General features: G+C 41.9%; 1 protein-coding gene across 1 annotated transcript; it reads left to right on the top strand.

Annotated features, from left to right (window-relative positions):
* Positions 1–6,110: 6,110 nt before the first annotated feature.
* Positions 6,111–19,444, top strand: LOC114861424 (oxysterol binding protein-like 8). Its single transcript, XM_029160600.3, has 21 exons — positions 6,111–6,360; positions 8,771–8,844; positions 9,501–9,581; positions 9,736–9,837; positions 9,969–10,172; positions 10,839–10,923; positions 11,496–11,661; positions 11,769–11,985; positions 12,518–12,702; positions 12,796–12,877; positions 12,964–13,062; positions 13,170–13,266; positions 13,354–13,452; positions 13,526–13,623; positions 14,298–14,387; positions 14,537–14,673; positions 14,758–14,943; positions 15,207–15,294; positions 16,073–16,175; positions 16,434–16,539; positions 16,628–19,444. Exons 1-21 carry the CDS (start codon positions 6,210–6,212, stop codon positions 16,755–16,757), a joined length of 2,580 nt encoding a protein of 859 aa, XP_029016433.1. The 5' UTR covers positions 6,111–6,209; the 3' UTR covers positions 16,758–19,444.
* The last annotated feature ends 232 nt before the right edge of the window (positions 19,445–19,676 follow it).

Here is a 19,676-nt window from a genome sequence, read left to right as displayed (position 1 = left end):
GTGTTTTGTCTGAGTGAGGATTAGGAGGTCATTCCTCATTCCATGACGTCTGTGTTTTTACAGTCCGACTGTCATTGTGTGTTAATTGTGATTTTCTTACTGTCACATAGGCTGCCTCCCTCGGATGCAAGAGATTAGAAACTCTCCACTGTGTAAACATTTTGCACTTGAAACATTTCTATGAATACTCAAAATAATTAAATACAAGTACATTATAGGTGTATGTGCTGTGTGGTAATGACTATTCATTCATTTTGTTATACACTCACCTGTCTTTGTTTTCTTCCATTGAAAAATTTGTTATTTCAGTCATTTGTTAATATCTTGGTTTAAACTAATGTTTTTCTTTTTGTTTTCTGTCTCGTCTCCTGTTTTGTTTTTTTTAATATTTGTTGTCGTCATGTGTGGTTTCTTCTGCTGCTGCTGCTGCTGACGCTGACTGCTGTCCCCTGTTCAACCACACCTGCTGCACACAAACCTGCCACTGCCATCACCCGGTCAACAACACACGGTGGATGCTCATCTCCTTCCACCCCTACTTTTAATCTGAAAATCCAACCCAACCTTTTCAATCACTCTTTACTCTCCGCCTTTACTATGACTTCCTCTTGTGCTTTTCTTTTTTCTGTCCCCACCCGTTTCCCCTGCTAGCATCATGCCGATTTGAGAGAGCACCAAGCCACCTCCGGTAAGCCAGTGCCCTTTCATAGGGAAGGGCAGTGCACACAGTCACTGAACATAGCTGGTATTTAGGCATTTCCACTTTTTTTTACTATGCTTTTAGGCAATATCTTTAAAGTTCACTCATTAAAAAGCCATTAAGATCACTTTGCCATACCTGCACAACTTCCACACTATCACTCTTGGCTGTATTTATATGTGCAGTTTTGAGGTTGTGGTGACACAGCTGCCTACTTGGGCTTTCCAAACTTAAAACTGTGCTAACTATGAGTTGAGGTTGTTTTGTGGAAAACATGCATTTCTGCGTATAACAGGTGTGGCTACAGGTTCCTGTTTGCGTGTGGGTTTTTTTAGATCGCTGTTCACTGTGCTACCATCACCTGTCTGGTGGTTGTTGGGAATGCGTGTCACCACATTTTGTTCCCATAGCGAGGAGGCCCGTGTTTTGTAGACATACACATTCTAGTTTAACTCTTTAAACTGGGCTCTTGTTGAAAAATTTATATTCATAATGTAGTTAGTATATCACTACAATCATTTCAAAATTTATAGTGTCATAAAGGGAAGATTTGTTTAGATGCTTACACATTCTTAAAATTGAATTTTTCATAACTTTTTATTATTTTTGCTTTGCTTTGTTTTTAATGACAACGTTGTGTATTATAATTTATGTGGTCCATTGAAGGTACTGTATACATGATCTCAAATTAGATCAAATGGTAACTTTTGTTTTAGCTGTCAAGCAAAAAATTCTAATTTGTGTAAAAAATACTTACAGAATCTCCAGACGTAATTTGGTTGTCTGTCAACCAAACATAGCTCCCATTGCTAAGCAATAATATTGCTGCTTGCTTCATTACCACCAGGTAAACAAGGAGCGATAAGGGTTTATCACAGATGCTGAGGTTATCAGCGCTCATTAACCACCTGTCATCTCTGAAGCTGTCCTCTGAAACCGCTTCTAATGTTTCACCACCTCTGTCTCTGGCATTCTCCTGGCTCCCCTTTGTTGGTCCGTAGCAACCATTGTGAGCGGTGATGATGCCGTCCTTCTGACCCCAGGCAGGATGAGCCAGCGCCAGGTGAAGGAGCGGGACAAGGAGAAGGAGAAGGAGGCCGGCCTCCAAACGCCCAGCAGGGAACTTATTGCCACTTCTTCAGCCCTAAGCCCAGGGGTCAGCTACAGCCATGGTAAGTAGCCATGGTGTGTGAGAATGGTTCTTTGCTCTTACTGTACACCACTTACTCGCTGCATGCAGCAGTGAACTCCTAAACAGACTTTCAAATACCCTGAGCCTCTTAACATTTAATCTTGCTTCCCCTGACTTAGTTTTCTTTTTTTCATGGATTTTTTGCTAATGACAGTTAAAAGACTACTGGTTACATTATAAATACCAAACCAGGTTGTTAACCTAATCTGGCATCTTGATACTGTTCTTTAAAACACTTTTGCCATTTGCCTTGAGCTTTTAATAAGTCATCAGAATAATAAGTTAAAGGAATCGTTTTTAAGAACTATACATAGCACTAATGAGGAGGAAAAAGTCAAGATTACTTATGCTGTCTTTGTAAGGACTCATACTCAAAGCTAGATTTGCCCTGGACCTTTACAACACCCTTCACACTGCCTATGCCACAGTGCCACCTTGTGGATCCTTTGTTGTCATTGGGCAACTTCTATGTCATTCCTCAAACATTTCATGTGTAGTACATAATCAGAGTTGAGACAGTTTCCCATAGTGTGATCAGACAGGGGTTTCATTAAAAGATAGGAAATACACTTTTGTTTGCTGGACAGATGTTTTTTTTCCACCACCCATGGCAATTTCAGCTCAATAAGGGTGGATTCAAAAGACATACAGTTAGATTTGTTGCTTGATTTGTGTGACATTTAATGTGGAAAATATTTAGGTTAGATTTGCTATGTATTAGTAGTTGCAACAGTGGAAAGGTGACATACAGCTTTCTGACAGCTGTAAGCAACTTTTCCACAGAGGCACAAGAGGGAGCAATCGTAACAGGACAAATGTCTCACTGTCCTTATTCTGACACCCTGCATACAGTATGGAATATGTAACAGGCTGTGTTTTCATTCTGACAGCTAAATTGAACAGTGGATCTCCTCAAGTGTCTGTTGCGTTTGCTAGAACAAACAGACTTGTACGTGTGATACAGATGCATATTAAAGGCTCTCCATTTGTCTGTCTAACCACTAAAAGTCACTTAAACAGCACAAAAGCATTCTCTGACCGTCTTCTCACTGCATCCTTACACACAACTTCTCCTGAAGGAATTTGATTTGACTCGAGCCAGAAGAGTGATAGTGTGTGCTTTTATTAGTTGTTAGGCATTATGTTATTGTTGGTACCCAAATATCTTTCAGTGTGAATGAAAGTATAAGACCTAGATTCACAGGTAAACACTGCTGCAGGGATTATGAGTATTGTAAGAGTTGTGCGGAAAACACGCAGCTGAAGTGTGAAGTTCTGTGATTTTTCTCTTTACTTATTTTGCATAACTTATTTGAGTGCATTTTACAGTTGAACCTTGATACCAACTTTAAAAATCATTTTGATAACGGAAAAAACTGCAATTTTTCTTTTTATTTTTTAATAAATAATTTTTGTTGTCATTCAACTTTTTCATATTGAAGTTGCAGTTTGTTTGGGTTATACAATCTGACTTAGTTGCATAATTATACATGCACAGACGAACTTGGGTGTCTCCATGGTCTGGCTGCCTAGTTAGTCCTCTCTATGACTCATTCCAAGTAAAAATAAACCCAAGTGGTTGTTTGACAAGGCTTTCTCAATCGGCTGTACAAGCTAGTCTTCAAAAGCCTTTTGCTCACTTGCTGTCCTGTTTCTGAGTAAACACCAAGAGACCACCACAGAGAGAGAGAGAGAGAGGTGGAGATGACACTGGCTGACAGAAAAATCTGAAGATAGCCAAACGTTAAAGAGGACATGAAATGTGTCGGAAGAGAAGGTAGTTTAGTGCCGAAGCAATGGACAGACGGGCAGTCTGAAAGTGAGAGAGAAGGTGGAGTCATCGTGGATTTAAGCTCAGCCACAGGGATTATTCACCGTCATATGGGGTTAACGACACAGTGAGGGTTGGTCTTTCCTGCACCCTCAGCCAGTCAATTTGTTGTTCTTTCTTATTCGCTCTCATCCATGAGTGGCTGAAACCCTGGCAGGCCTGACAGCCGGCATGTGTGCCGTGGTAAACCAAAAGTCCGTGGAAGCAAACAAGATGCAGATCACGTGATGGAGCAAATGCGGACGCCAGGGTCTGCTTTGACAGTCAAAGACCTGTCAGGACTGTACCAGTGATTTTACCATGATTTTGAAGAACAAAAGTGCTCTTGACCTTGGGCCGCTTTTCTTTTAAGTTCTAGAAGTTCTTGAAGCGAAGCAAGGTACAGTATGACGTAGCACTGGGTGACATGGTAGTGTTTAGCATTTAACCAGTTGTCATGTTGTTCATTGTGTGCCTTCTCCCGTGAAATCCCGACCCTTGACTCTTTCTGATTTGTTGTGTCTCATGGCTTCCCGCATATCCATAGTGCATCTTTGTGTTTTCCTATGTGAGGTGGCTCTAATGAGGGTGGAAGGAAGAATTCGATTTGGCGTTGTCATGTCGACAGAAACAAGACGCTCAGTCTAATTATAAGAGAAGAGCAATACAGCAGAAGTTGCCTTTGGCCAGTTTTAAAAAGCTTCTTTGTTCCTAGGGATAATCCTTGGCTCAGAGGATCGCTTTGTAGCCTTTATGTAAGGCTGGAGATGTTTGTCTGCATGTGCCCTGCTGTCCACACTCTAGTGTATGTATCACTTGCAGTGCACAGTGTTGGGTGCACTGCAGTTCAGGGATTACTGCATTATAGTTTGTAAGTTCTCCCTGAAAGTACACAACATGACCACATGACTGCAAAGAAAGACTGTGCTCACCAGGTGTTTCTTTTGTGTTTCCATCAGGTGAACTGTTACCCTTGCATAAAAGCAGAAGGACACAAAAAAGGGCCATCCGGGCAGCTGGGTCAGAGTATTGTTAGTCACACATTTGTATCACTTGTTCCCCTCCCAAACAGTTATTGTTTAACAAAACTTTTACTCACCAGGCATGTTGAACCAAAACTATATTTATTGGAATTTAAATGCTGAGGATAAAAGAGCTAAAGGCTAATTTGGTAAATGATGTGTCGGTTATTGTTAACTCCATCCTCTTTGTGAAGTACTTGGGGGTGGAAAAAATTTTCTTTGCAATCAGGTTAATGAGGTCTGGGAGTTGAATAATACATATGAAACTGCATGATTCCCCGTGTTAATTAAAGTGCAGTTGAGTCAGGCTGGCTCAAACGCACATGTTTTGTTTAACCATGTCACTCACTGTATCTTGGTGACATTAGCTTCTTTCAGATGTCTTGACCCAAATGCGAGTAAATAGAGCAGGTAACCTAGAAAGAAAGATGACGCGTCTAGATGTCTTTGGAAAGATCAACAAAAGACATAGTGCCTCACAGATTGGGTTTCAAAGATAAAGCTCCATGCCAAGCCTATTCATTTACTCTACAGATACAGTGAACACTGCTTTCTTGTCCTGAAGACTTATTTTCTTAGGGCGTTGAACCTTCCTGATAAGCTATGTACATACATTACTTGCATGTTGCTTACAGATATAAATACAGATGCTGCATTATGAAGATATAAATTACAGCTAAATATTAACTCATGTTTCCTAGGTTGGAAACTGCTGAAGTACTAAAGCTGCTTTTCCATTTGGTTTGGTCTGGCTAATAGGGTAGGGTCACCTGAGAATTGGTGTTATGTGACATTTCCTTCTGCCCTCAGTAGAGCTATTGTTTTGTGATTGGATAGTGTGCTTAGCAAGGCTAGGTAGGTGATGCAGATATTTGGCAATTAAATGTAGATAAATATCAGTCTTGGTAGACTGAGATTAATGCAAGTCATATTCAAAGAAGAAATAGGCACTCCCTTTGCACTACCAATCATCCTCTAGTGTCAGAAGTTGAATCTTTGTAATAGTAATATTTAGAAAGTATAAACAGGTATTCAACATCATAGACATGTCAGCCGTGTAACGAATCCATTGGAAAAAGGTGCCCCTTTTGAATGTGTAATAATAAAAGTAATGAGAGGAAGAAAAAAAATAGGCTATTTTCAAGCTAGAATGCGTCTGTCCTACCCATCTGGAGGGGAGGGAGTAGGAGTGGCTCAGTTATTCATTAAGTACTTAGAGGCTGCCGCTTTCATACACACTCGGCAGGGAGAGAGAAAGAGAGTGTGAGGGAGAAGGGAGCTGTCTGCTGAAGCATAGAAGAAAACAGCACACTGCTGTTCAATGCCTGGACTTTGAGCAACTCTCTGTGCATGTTGGTTGGTTTATTTTATCGTACACTAGCTGCGCAGGACGGATTGGACGATTTACCAGCCCCGTCCGACCTTCTGTCCTTGAGTCCCCTCCCCTTCCTGCCCCCCCTACCGAGGGAGCTCCCACCAGCCCCCATGATGAAAGAGGAGGGCCTGCTGAGCCATCGCCGCTTCTCCACGTGCGGCGGGACAGCGTCACTCCGACCGCCACATCCGGATGGACGCAAACTCATCCGCAATGCCTCCTTTGGGGGTTATAACGACCTGTCACCCATGTCCCTGCCAGGTGGGTGTAAGATAGTGTGGAGGTGACGTTTACTGTTGTGTTCGCACTGGTAAGCGATTAGTGTTACCTTCCGTCTTGAGCGAAGTATGTGGTATAGTTCTCCATTGATGCATCATTGAGGGCATCAGTGATTTCCCTGTCTAACGGAATTTTAATTAGTGTTTCTAGTTCCCAGTATAGTCCTGTCTGGACTCATCTGATATGGCTGTGCTCAGTCTGGGTTTGTTTTTAGTGCACCAGTGTTGATCAGGGACTTGATGCTTATGAAATTTGTAGATCAGAACATTCAGCCATTTCAGTTTTTGTGTCTTGGGATACAAACTATCTTCTTTCAACACCCATGGCATAATTGCGTTTTTGAACAGACTTAACACTTAAGATCGGAATGACCTGCCATTGTACAGACGTGGGATGTTCATGTCAACAATAACATATATAGTATAGTGTAGTTGAATAATTTGGACAGTTAGAGATATAATTGTCTTGTGCATGATCAACACATTGTTCAATTTAAAAGACAGTTGGCAGAGATAACAGGTAAAGAAAGTTCCTTCAACATCACTGTGAGATGCCTTTCAGTGACACTCTCCTGCAGACAGTTTGACAAACAAGGCAGGTGCTCAGCTTTGTTTGGCATCACCCAGGTTCCAGCGGTACCTCTGTCAAGCGTGATGATCATAATCCTCATTTTTAAAAGTGCACCAAATGTCAGAATGCGGAGGATTAAATCAATTTGGTGTTCTTTTGAAAAATTGCTGCCTCCGCTGTATGTCCCTTGTTTATCCTGACATCGGACATCGACCTGGCAGACAGCTGGCAGCTACTGGAGCTTTAAGAGTCTGCATGTTCCCGGTTCCACCTTTGCGGATGTCTGTTTTTTTCTTTATTGTTCAGAAAAGGCTGACTGTGCACAAACAACTGCTTTTCTAAACAACAGACTAAGATCCACCTCCTCCATCCACTCAAATATTTGTGTTTGAGTCATGGTTGATCCCTCTGTCTGCTCCAGTCTTGGTTCTGCCCTTACTATACAGGCACTAAACAGCAGAAATTGCAAAAGAATGGTTTGACTTTACATTTTTAAATCTGTTTAGCCTTTCTCTGTTTATCTTTACATCAACATGTCTTACACAGAGGTCTGGTATGACCATTGTGCCTGCTGTAGTGTACTGTGTATAGTCAACATTTATACGCAGGCCGCGCATAGTTGCTGCTGTAGTCTGTGCTGTTGAAATCCACACCTCTAAATTGTTCAGCAGGGCTTACATTTCTTTCTGTACCGCTCCATCTTTCCAGTCTATGATATTTGATGCAGAGAGAGATTTCTGCAGCTCCTGTTTTGACAGGCAAATGCCCTAATCAGTCTGCAGTGGGGCGTGACTGTCCTGCTACTTAAACCACACACACACACACACACACACACACACACACACACACACACACACACACACACACACACACACACACACACACACACACTAACACACAAAGCAATGGCTGTATTTGGCCCAACTGGAGACTGAACGTCCACTGATCTCTTACACTGCATTCTCTTAGGACATGTCCCATAAACAGACTGCTTGTGTCATAATGCAAAGATGAGGGACGTATGGTGACGTGTGCATTTTATAGCTCTTAACAGTGCAACAGTTGTGCAGCACACTAATCATTAATTAATTAAAGACCAATTAATTGATTTGTCTTTTTACTTTGAACATCATAGACATAGAACAGAAGTCTCTGTGTGGGAGCCTGCTTCTGACCTTAAGTAGCCCCCCAGCGGTATCTATCCAGAGTCTTATTATTTTTGTGAGAGGGAGGCACATCAAAAACTAAGGACTTTTTTACCAGCTGGTCTCACCACCTTAAGTCTTAAACTTCAAAGCTCTCTTGCCAAAGTCAACATTTCTAATTTGAGCTACAATCAACAGCTGTCTTTTAGCTCAGTAGTTTAAGATTGTAGATGTAAGAAAATTGCTAAATAAAAAAAAAAAACATTTTTATGCCAGCGTCAACACTGTCCTTCTGCTATTTCTTGATTAAACTAGGGAACCTCCCTATTAAGATTCTGTGACTCGCTTGCAGTGTTCCAAGTGTTTTCAGGTGGCTACTGAGTCAATTTGGACTTAAGGCATTTGCCAACGTTTTCAAACATGCTGTTGCCAGCAATTTCAAAAAGACCCTCTTTTCTTCCCTCCATCTCCTGTAAATCAAGCTCTATAAACAAACTCAATTGCTACAATGCTATGCCCGTTCACCGTACACTTGGACTCATAGAGGTCTTCCGCTTGAGAGTGTAAATTACACTCTACAATATACACTATACAACCACTTTTGAACTGGAATAAGATCGGTTTCCTCATCAATAAACTTGGCATGTCCGTATGTGATTTTTGTTATATTGTTACAGGATTTGAGAGAGGGAAGGAGGACCTCCTGCCCCTGCCTTTGAAGGAAGACTCACATTCTATATCCAAAAGCAAGGTAATGCTCATCAGTCAGTCTTTTTTGCGAGTATAGTAAGTATAGGAGCGATGAGGGTGTGAGCATTGTAATGAGACCAGAGTGTGTGGGAATTGTTTCATGTCATCTTTCCTTTTCCTTGTATCGCCTCAGGCAGCGAATGGCCCATACTGAGATGATTCACGCAGCACATGCACTGCTCACATCAAAAATGTATTATAAATGATTTCAAAGATGTCTACATCATTTAAGAATGAATTTGTGGACTGATATTTCCCAATCACTATATAAAATGTGTGTTGTCATATAGAGCTTGTTGTCAGTCTTTCTCTAATCCTGCCTCTGGGATTTAGATAGGCCAGTTTTAAAGATGCCTGCACATCCCTGCCTGACTCTCGGCTTTAGATCACTCCAATTGGCTTGCCAAGGACGTTGGCAAAACTCACCTTCGCTGGTATTTATAGACCTCATTCCAGTAACTGAGCTAGTTTGAGCCATGGAGACAAGCAGACTTGAATAAGAATAAGAATGACAAATGTTGACATCGGATACTCACACAAAGACTGTCTTAGCATCTCTCGTATTTTGGCTCACTGTGTCAAATATTATACAAATATTTAAATGCCATAATTGGCTAACAAAGACAGCTTTTAAATGTGTTTTCCTTGTGTATCCAGTCTGAAACAAAGCTGTACAATGGTTCAGACAAGGATGTATCGACGTCTGGAGGAAAGCTCACCAAGAAAGAATCCCTCAAGGTAAGTGAGCTTAAATGAGCTTATGTCTAGCGTATATGGAAAATAATTCTCAAGACAGGGCTCATTAGTCTTAAAAAACACCCTCACACCAAGAAGTTATTTTAAGAGCGAGAATGAGGATGACAAATGCCTTTTGTGTCTGTGCTGCCTGTAGGTGCAGAAAAAGAACTACAGAGAGGAAAAGAAGAGGGCAACAAAAGAGCTGCTCAGTACCATCACTGATCCGTCTGTCATTGTCATGGCCGACTGGCTGAAGGTGAAGGATAGAATATTTCTTATAATGAATAATAGCATTTTGTTATTATTAGGTTGGTTATAATCTGTAATACAGAAGAGAAATCTGCAGAGTTAAGGCATTGTATTTACATGGTTGCGTCTAAACCATAGATCCGTGGCACTCTGAAGAGCTGGACAAAGCTGTGGTGTGTGCTGAAACCAGGCGTCCTGCTCATTTATAAAACGCACAAAAACGGACAGTGGGTGGGGACGGTGCTGCTCAATGCCTGCGAGCTGATTGAGAGGCCCTCCAAGAAGGACGGCTTCTGTTTCAAGCTCTTCCACCCGCTAGAGCAGTCCATATGGGCTGTGAAGGTTTGTCACAGAGGTTTTACCTTAAAAGACAAAAACACAAAGTCCTCAGCTGTCCAGACAAAAGACAGAAATGAACAGAAACACATTATTTGTATATTTTATCCTTTTCACCCAAATGCTGTATTCGCCCCCCTATTAGTTGCATTTATATAATTATACTGTATGCCCAGCCAGCCATTTTCATATTTAGTGGAGCACCTTTGTGTGTGTTCTGTTTTCAGCTGTTGTCTCTTGTCCACTCCAACTGTGATTTGTTATTCAACACTGACCTCGCGTTTGAGCTTTCCATTTGCAGCTATTGAAGAGGCTGGAATCACAATTAGCAGACTGCGTTTTAGATTACAGTATTCCGGTCCACCATTGTCCTTGTCACTATTGGAACGAAGACTAATTAGGGATCAGTCCCCTCGCAATTGAGCATTTGCATAATGACATACTCTGGAGTCTAGGTTTTCCCTATATACGTGTGCATCATTAGAAATTGAAAGAAAAATAACTGCAATCAGTAAATGAGGAAATGTCAGAGGAGGCTTTTAACTCTGAAAACAGACAGCTAAAGATAAAAAAAAGATACATACACCAATCAACGTGCTGACTCTGAATAATTCCAAGGATCCCTGCTTACAGTGTTTCTGTATTTCCTCTTTTTATTTTTATGTGTGACAGGGTCCAAAAGGAGAAGCAGTGGGTTCCATTACACAGCCATTACCCAGCAGCCATCTCATCTTCCGCGCTGCTTCGGAGTCTGATGGTAAGAGACAGGCTGTCATATAGACTTCGGCTGTATGTCAGTCTTTGTCTCAGATGAGTGATAGAAAGCTCATAAATTGACATCACATTTGTGTGTTTGCGTGAACCAAAAACATGTAGAACCAAAAAACATGTTTTCTTACCAAAGTGAGGACATTTTGACAAAGTGAGGACATTTTGGCCAGTCCTCACCTGTTAAACCTTGTGAGGGTTAAGATGTGATTTTAGGGCTAAAGTTAGAATTGAGAATTGAGTGTGTGTGTGTGTGTGTGTGTGTGTGTGTGTGTGTGTGTGTGTGTGTGTGTGTGTGTGTGTGTGTGTGTGTGTGTGTGTGTGTGTAAAAACACTGAATTTCAGCACTGTTTTTCTGAAGGCGTGATGGCATAATTCTCTGTCCATGGTGCTGAAACAATAGCTTTTTTTATTCGTCGCTCTCTGTGGTGGTGTTGTAACAGACAAGCAGTAACCAAATAAAACAAATACTTTCCCAGCATCCACCTTGTGTGCCATATTCTTTTACACAAAATCTTTTGAAATGATGGCAGTAAATGATCTCAAAACACTACGTCTTAGGTCGGTGCTGGATGGATGCCTTGGAGCTTGCACTGAAATGCTCCAGCTTGCTGAAGAGAACCATGATCCGTGAGGGAAAGGAGGACATGAGCACAGTAACCACTAGTGGTGAACACTCGATTAATTTCTACAGCCTCCTTCGAGCCCACAACATCCACGGCTTCCAGTGAGTAGAAATCTATTTCCTCTACTATATCTGTACTATATGCTTTTTCCCAACAGGTTCTGCTTGGGTAAACCTCCTTTCCACTCACATCACATGTACTATAACAGGTTCAATGACAGCGACCATTTGAAAGACCCAGATCTGTACTCAGACAAGTCAGACAGGGAGGGAGAGCAGGACCATGAAGAATCTGACCCGGAAGGCCTAGAGGAGAGTGACAGCGACACATCAGAGCGCCAAGATGACTCATACATTGACCTCGATCCCAATGACCATTTGCGGGAAACCCTCTACCTTGAACAGTGCCATGAAGAACTAGGAGAGGTACGGCTTCAAGTCTGCTGTTAAAATGATGATTCTCCAGGACACTGTCATTGATTTCTCACAATTGTATCCATCTTGAATCGCAACTTTAGCTAAAGGATTTTCATTCAGTCTTTTTTCTTGCAATGAGCAGACATTACTATGTTCGCCTGTTCATCTCAGGCAATTTAGAAAGCTGTGACATTGACGCCTTTGATCACAGTTTGTGTGGGTTGGTTTGAGTGGGTGTCTGCAAGACACAGCTATCGTACGACAACAAAGTGTGAAATTGCTAATGTGCATTCCCGTAATATTGAAATCTGACTTTGACAGCTCAATAATTAAACACCTATGGACGCTGTGGCAAAATGTTTAGAGCTCAGAGATTATTAAAAGCTTCTTTTGCATACCAACGTTCACAACTTGAAAATTTTTAAAACATGAAAGAATATTGACCTAAACGAGTGACTGACAAGATAACTGTTACTGTTGTTGCAGATAACTGCACACAGATGTGCATCTTCACTACAGTGCTCTTTATTTCTCTCTCCAGGCTGGCGAGGCTGCCCAGACTGAGACGGTATCAGAGGAAAACAAATCTCTCATCTGGACCTTGCTGAAACAGGTCCGACCCGGCATGGATCTGTCCAAGGTGGTGCTGCCCACCTTCATTTTGGAGCCAAGGTCGTTCCTGGACAAACTTTCCGACTACTACTACCATGCCGACTTCTTGTCAGAGTAAGCCCAAATAAATAATACTTTGGTATTGGTACTGTCAGTTGACTTTTGAAGAGCATCAGTTTAAGTTTAGCTTGTTTATTTCACTTTTAGAGCTGCCATCGAAGAGAACGCCTACAACCGGATGAAGAAGGTGGTGAAGTGGTATATCTCTGGGTTTTACAAGAAGCCAAAGGTGAGCAGAGTACACATTTGAGTTTGTGGCGATGAGCAGTAGTGTTCTTATGAAGTACAACATTGTGTTTTGATTTTTATCCGCAGGGCTTGAAGAAGCCGTACAACCCTATCATTGGCGAGACATTCCGTTGCATGTGGCTGCACCAGAAGACCAACAGCAAGACCTTCTATATCGCAGAACAGGTAACAGCTGTAGAAAGATGTAGGTCATAAGAATATTGTTTCAGTTCCACATATCAGTTCATTGTCACAATTTGTGTTGTTGTCTTTGCTTGCGGCGTGCCCCACAGGTATCCCATCATCCTCCAGTTTCAGCCTTCTATGTCAGTAACAGGAAGGATGGATTCTGCCTCAGTGGTAGCATCCTTGCCAAGTCCAAGTTCTATGGTACAAAGACACTATACTAATATTAGAATCACCTAAAGTGATCTTCAACATGATCCAGTATTTATTCAGACCCCATGTCCGCTTTAGGAAACTCCCTGTCAGCCATATTGGACGGGGAAGCGCGGCTGACTTTTCTCAACCGCGGAGAGGACTATGTGATGAACATGCCATACGCCCACTGTAAAGGTAATACACTGATTAGTTGTGTTTGTGCGCTTTACAGTATGTCAGAATACTTTATTGTGCATCTTCGTTGTAGGCATTCTGTATGGTACCATGACCCTGGAGCTGGGTGGCCAGATTACCATTGCATGTGAGAAGACAGGCTACAGCGCTCAGCTGGAGTTCAAACTGAAGGTATGAGTAATGATAGCATCACAACAGGCCTCTTACTATAGATTAATTAGCAATGCAAGACTTCCAAGACTAAAAGTACAATGCAAGTTAAAAATGTTTGGTTCTCACATTTTCCTTGTCACACTTTTCTGAACATCTCATTCTCCCACACCACCACCGACTCCACTCTACTCCACTCCCCTACTCTTCCTGAAACACCCAACGCCCTTCCCATCATTCACATCACCAAATGCATTATTCATGAACTAGCGACAGGTACCAGACAAGTTAATTTACCATCTTTTTTTTGGGCCTTGGTCTTCACATGTTTTTAAATCAATGCAAGACTTATCTTATTGGTGCTTTTACTCTCCACCATGTCATTAGAATGTCAAATTCCTATTATTTTACTATTTTAAGACACACTCACCAAAGTAACAGCAACAAGTAAACCGTATAAGAGTATATATCTCTCCCTCCGTTCCTCTTTACCACACCCTACCTTTCCTTATTTCTTCTTTTTCTTTTTCTACTATCTATGATTTCCTTCCTTTTGTCTATATTTTATACAAACCTATGCTTTTTCCTGAATCTGTACTTTCCTGTCCCTTTTTGTATTGCCTCCTCCTCTGTCCCCCTGGTCCCTTCTGTTCTCACCCTCCTTGCCCCACCTATCGATTTATTCTCTCCTCCAGCCGTTCCTGGGCAGCAGCGACAGCGTCAATCAGATTTCTGGAAAGATCAAGCTCGGAAAGGAAGTGTTGGCCACACTAGAAGGACACTGGGTAAGACATGTTTCGTGCTTGTATATTAATGTGGGGATACACATACTTTCTATGGCAGTAGGGGATGTTTTATTGGTTATCCAAGTGACTTCATAAAAAGACAGATAGAGAGAACAATACAATGTGAGGTTTTGACTGTTAACTTGCAGGACAGTGAGGTTTTCATGAATGACAAGAAGACGGGAACAGTAGAGACTTTCTGGAACCCAACACCAGACCTGAGGCAGAGTCGACTGATCCGGTGCACTGTCCCACCAGAGGAGCAGGGCGACTTTGAGAGTGAAAGGTACCTCTAGCTGCATTCTGTTCTTGTCCAAGCTGTCTAACTTAACTTAACTGGTTTTGACATTGGCTTGTGTCTTTCTGTCAGACTGTGGCTGCATGTGACCCGGGCCATCAACAACAAGGACCAGACGGAGGCAACCAATGAGAAGTTCATTCTGGAGGAAGCTCAGAGGAAGTCGGCCCGGGAGCGGAAAGCCAAGTGCGAGGAGTGGCTCCCTGCGCTGTTTGAGCAGGACGCGGTCACCGGAGAGTGGCATTACCGATATGCCGAGTGAGTGGTCATCAGAGGACTGTAACCTCTGCAGAGCTTTTAACACTAGGACTGGGTTATACAATCCGTCTGATGTCCGTGCAGGAAATCTCAGGATACCATTCACACTCATCTGCAGCTAATCTGTTTAAAGTCCTGAGGCCTCATGTACAAAGACTTAGATCGTAGATTTCCTACTAACTTTGGCGTAAGTTCAACCACCACCTTTTATCACACACCTCCACTCATACCTATCTCTTCTCCGTCTGTGTCTCCTTGTCCAGCACAAGACCGTGGGATCCGCTCAACGATATGATCCAGTTTGAAAAAGATGGCTGCATCCAGACCAAGGTCCGACACCGCACCCCTATGGTACGTTCTGGCAGTCTTATTAGTCTGAGTAACCAGGGGCAGCGGAGGGACAATTACAAGTGCCAGGTAGGTTGCGCCTGTCCGAAAGCAAATCGCTGCCTCAGCCACCTTCCACGCAGCACCCAGTGCACCGTCTTCATTGTCGCTTGTTCTGTTTTTGACATTGACACCCCGCTGCCTCCGCCATCACCGCCTCTGCTCTGTTTGTTTTTCTTTAAGACAGTTTTTCTTTCTCTCTCGCACTTGTTGTTCAGCTTTGTTTAGCTTTGCATCGTGAAGCCAACAGGCCATGTTGTCCTCATCATTGCTCATTTCTCTTTATTTTGCATTTGTCTGTATTGTGTTTACGTACCAGGGTTAATCTGTGTGTTTGTGTGTCACATGTGTATAAGGCAGAAATATACTTTAAGAGCTCATACATAAATGTAAAATGTAAAAGACTCATGCATTTACCTTATTTAGAGAATCGCTTGCATGAAATAAACCTCTATAAATAATAAATAAATCTCTTGACTCTTAACTCAACTGCCTTAACTGTAAATAAAGCCGTTCTCCACTCAGATCTGAAATCCTTACGTTTAGAAAAGTTTAATTTGTCACTGTGCATTACTGATCATTACTGATCTTCAGTTGGATGTGACTTGCTGATATACCAGCATGCCACTAACAACACTAGCATGTTTTTCTGTTCATGTGTGATTGACAGACGATTACCTATATGCATAAATACAGTATGTAATGTTACATGAACCTTTTCACGTGTCTGTGCGACCTAAAGGTGACGGTGCCAAAGAGGAAGCACAAGAACGACAAGCCCAAGAGCCCAGAAAGTGGCTGCTCCTCACCTGAGCCTGACCGTCAAGACTCATCTGGCAGCGAACGTGAGACCATGAAATCTTTACGCCTAAATGTGTTATATGTAACAGAGAAGGGTACAAATTTAACATCGCACCAGTTGATAAGTTGGTAAACAGCACACTCTGGTGGTGATGATTTGTAAAGACGACTGTATTTGTTTTTGTCAAGTTTAGCATCAAGTTTATTAAAAATATTTAATAGTGATACATTGTTTAAATAGGAATCTCATACTATTCTTTTGATATTATGTTCCTTTGTAATTTGTTATTTTGTCATTATAGGACACAAAAGCAAGCACAACAGTCGATTGCGGAAAAAAGGAGCTGACCTCAGTGAACTTCAAAGTGCCATTGACTCTATAAAACAGACGCAGGAGGACATCAACAGGTGAGAGGGGCATGAGCTGCCATGCACCATGGGCATGATGTAATACATGCTTTTGAGTGGCTGTAAAAGTGATGTGCTTGCCACGCAGGAGCATCAGCATGCTGCGGAGCCGGACCACAAGCCAGACGGAGGGTGGCTCCTTCCTCCAGCAACGCGACTACATCATCATCTTATTCCTCATCCTCCTTCAGGTCCTGATCAACTATGTATTTAAGTAGCAGCCACACTGAACCCCCCCCCCCCCCCCCCCCCCCTCCCCACACACACACACACACACACACACACACACACACACACACACACACACACACACACACTCTGGACTGTGGGCGTCACAATGCAGAAACTCGAACTTGACTCGATCATTTCTCAGCCAGCGAGCATGAGCAGTCACCTCTAGCTCTCTTCTTAAACTTGTTTGTCGTCTTTTCTGTGTTATTCAATTTAGCTACACGTCTAAAAAAAGGGGGAGGTTCCAACACAACGCAAGAGACTTTTGAAAAAAAAACAAAAATTTTAACAGGGTTGATTCCGAAACACTCAAGAGGTCCACAGATTTCAAAAGTGCAAGGAACCAGTGAAAAGGAGTCTTGGATCGTGGGTGACATTAGTTGATTGGTTGGTTGGTTGGTTGGTTGGTTGGTTGGTTGGTTGGTTGGTTGGTTGGTTGGTTGATTGATTGATTGATTGATTGATTGATTGATTGATTGATTGATTGATTGATTGATTGATTGATTGATTGATTGATTGATTGCCTTTCTTTTTAATTTCACCTCAACCAACAGGTACTTTTTTTCATAGGGAAGTGAACTCAAACGGTTACATGTACTCAACAATACCTTTTAATTTGAATGTTTGGTGTTTTTTTATTGTTTAATTTCTTCATGTGATGTGTACTTTGTGAATTGAGGCATGCTCGGAACAAAACGTGTTTATAAGGGAGAGGAAAACAAAAGTTGTCCAAATTTTATTTTTTTAAATCCTCATCCTCATCAGATCATTTCAGAATTGCTGGCGGTTAAGTACCACCTTAAAAGGCGTGCATCGAAAGGAACAGAAGCTATAATTTCTCCTGTACAATATGTCTTCGTTTGTATACAAATTGATGTTTTAATTAGATGTTATACCCAGTGTAGTTGTATACAGTAGGTAGCATATACAGATGGGTGCGCGTTTAAGACATTAGCCCTATGTACATGGTTTGTTATAAAGGCACAAATGCACTGGAAAGGTTTGCGTTAATACACTTATGAGGACAATTTCTTTTTTCCCTCTGCTCCTGTGACCACTGCCCTAGTTTGAGCTACGTTTGATAGGATGATTAATGTTAACAGGCAAAACATAGTTTTACCACAGCTACAAACTGCCTTCTTGCCGTAAACGATAAGTTAAGGGAATGTAAGTAGAGAGGATTTTCAAATCAACCAGCAAAAATGGAAAGTAATTCATTAGCCGTCAGGTGTTGCTTCCAGTGCTTTTGTGCCTCAGTTGTTCAAACTTGATATAATAGACACTTTAGTGAACGACTAGTGAGAGGAGTAAGACATAGACTTTTTCTAGTGACTATTACTTCACCATAGTAAAACCATTCCAGGTGTACTCGAGTACCAGCCAAACTCAGACCTCAGTGTGTAGAGTAGCAGTCCCTAACTTCACCCCCTTGTGCGTTCACTGTACAAATACTAAATGGGACGACTCATTCCTCGCAAGTAGTGTGTGTTGTCTGCGGATAAACATGGACGAATCCAGAAACCTAATAACTAATTGTGATTCGATTCCAATGCAAATTGATCAATTCGCTATGCGTGAACTGACTGCAGCAGTGAAAGATGCAAGTACTTACTAATTGAGACCGTAAAAAAAAAAGATTAATTTTGTATTTGAAGTTAGCCTTGCCAACGTTTACATATCTGACTGCCTCTGCCCATCAGCAGACTGTTAAGCGATGAAAACACTCCAACGTTAACAAATGTAGCCAGCTGTACCCGCCACCCCCCACCACCACTCATAAGTTACCCGGCTGGCCCGTGTGTATCAGCGTGTGTACGTTTCGTGAACCCTCATTGCCTGAAATGCTCGTCTTTGATGTAGGGTCCAGGTGTTAGAATGTGGAGTAATAAGTATATACCAGTGCCTTCTAGAGTCTGACTGACTGGGGAGGGAGTAGGTAGGGGGTTCAGCAGAGGTGATGGGAGGGTGGCAGGCATGCATGGGGTGTAGTGTGGAGTTTATGGACGCCGCCAGAGTCCAAGTCTTCAGCATGAAGGGAGTAATCTTGGATCTAGGTACCAGTACTTTAAACAAAGACTGTCATGTATTAGAGCAGACAATGCCACACAAAGCCTTAGTAACAAGTCTGACTCCAACCCAGCCCACCATCCCCATCCAATTCCTGCCTCCCCTCCTGAAGCGTCGCCATAGTAACAAACCCAGAGATTTCCGGATGCTGATTCCTGCCATGTGAGGAAGCCGGAGAGAGAGGGAGCCCTTTGTTACTATGCCCGTGTCTATCTCTCTCTCTCTTGCTCTCTCACACATCATACTCAGAGTGGAAATTTCTATTTTCATTGTTGTTTCTGATACATTTTATTTATTCCTCTTTTGTATTTGAGTTTGTGTTTAACGTTTCCTGCTTTTGTAGCATTAGACAAACATTCTGTTTCATTCCTTTAATGTTTTTTTAAAAAAGTTATTTTAAAACGTACAACGGCCTAAACACACATTCCATTTAATCTTACTTGGCCTCATGCACACTTTCCTCCACTTGTGCACACCACCACACACCTTCACACACACACCTCTGCCCTTTCTGAATACCTTCATATATTTACTATGTCCTAATGGCAACCATATCTTCTCAAGAGGGTATGGTGCCACAACATGGAATAAAAACGAATGAAAACCAGTGGCCTTTTGTGTGTTTTAAATATTGTTATTGTTTATTGACATTGTATCGGGACGAAAGTCTGTTAATGTTTATTATTACAAAATGTGCCATTGTTTGTTTTAAACTGCGAAAAAGACAGTGATTTGTTTTAGTCATTGTTTGCAAATTCACTTCATTATAATTACAAATATTTATTTTCCTGTAAAACAGTTCAACAGTTTAGAGAGGAGTGTTTTCTTTTCTTTTTCTT

Source organism: Betta splendens, chromosome 9 (assembly GCF_900634795.4).
Source record: "Betta splendens chromosome 9, fBetSpl5.4, whole genome shotgun sequence".
Taxonomy (NCBI): Eukaryota; Metazoa; Chordata; class Actinopteri; order Anabantiformes; family Osphronemidae; genus Betta; species Betta splendens.
Note: the sequence above shows the minus strand (reverse complement) of the source record. Positions and strands in the feature narration are given on the sequence as shown.

What these genes read in the sequence shown, in the direction of transcription:
- LOC114861424 (XM_029160600.3), top strand. Translation starts at nt 6,210, where the DNA reads ATGATGAAAGAGGAGGGCCTGCTGAGCCATCGCCGCTTCTCCACGTGC. An exon ending in TCATGGCCGACTGGCTGAAG is followed by an intron (nt 9,838 to 9,968) that starts GTGAAGGATAGA and finishes TCTAAACCATAG; the next exon opens with ATCCGTGGCACTCTGAAGAG. An exon ending in GGCGACTTTGAGAGTGAAAG is followed by an intron (nt 14,674 to 14,757) that starts GTACCTCTAGCT and finishes TCTTTCTGTCAG; the next exon opens with ACTGTGGCTGCATGTGACCC.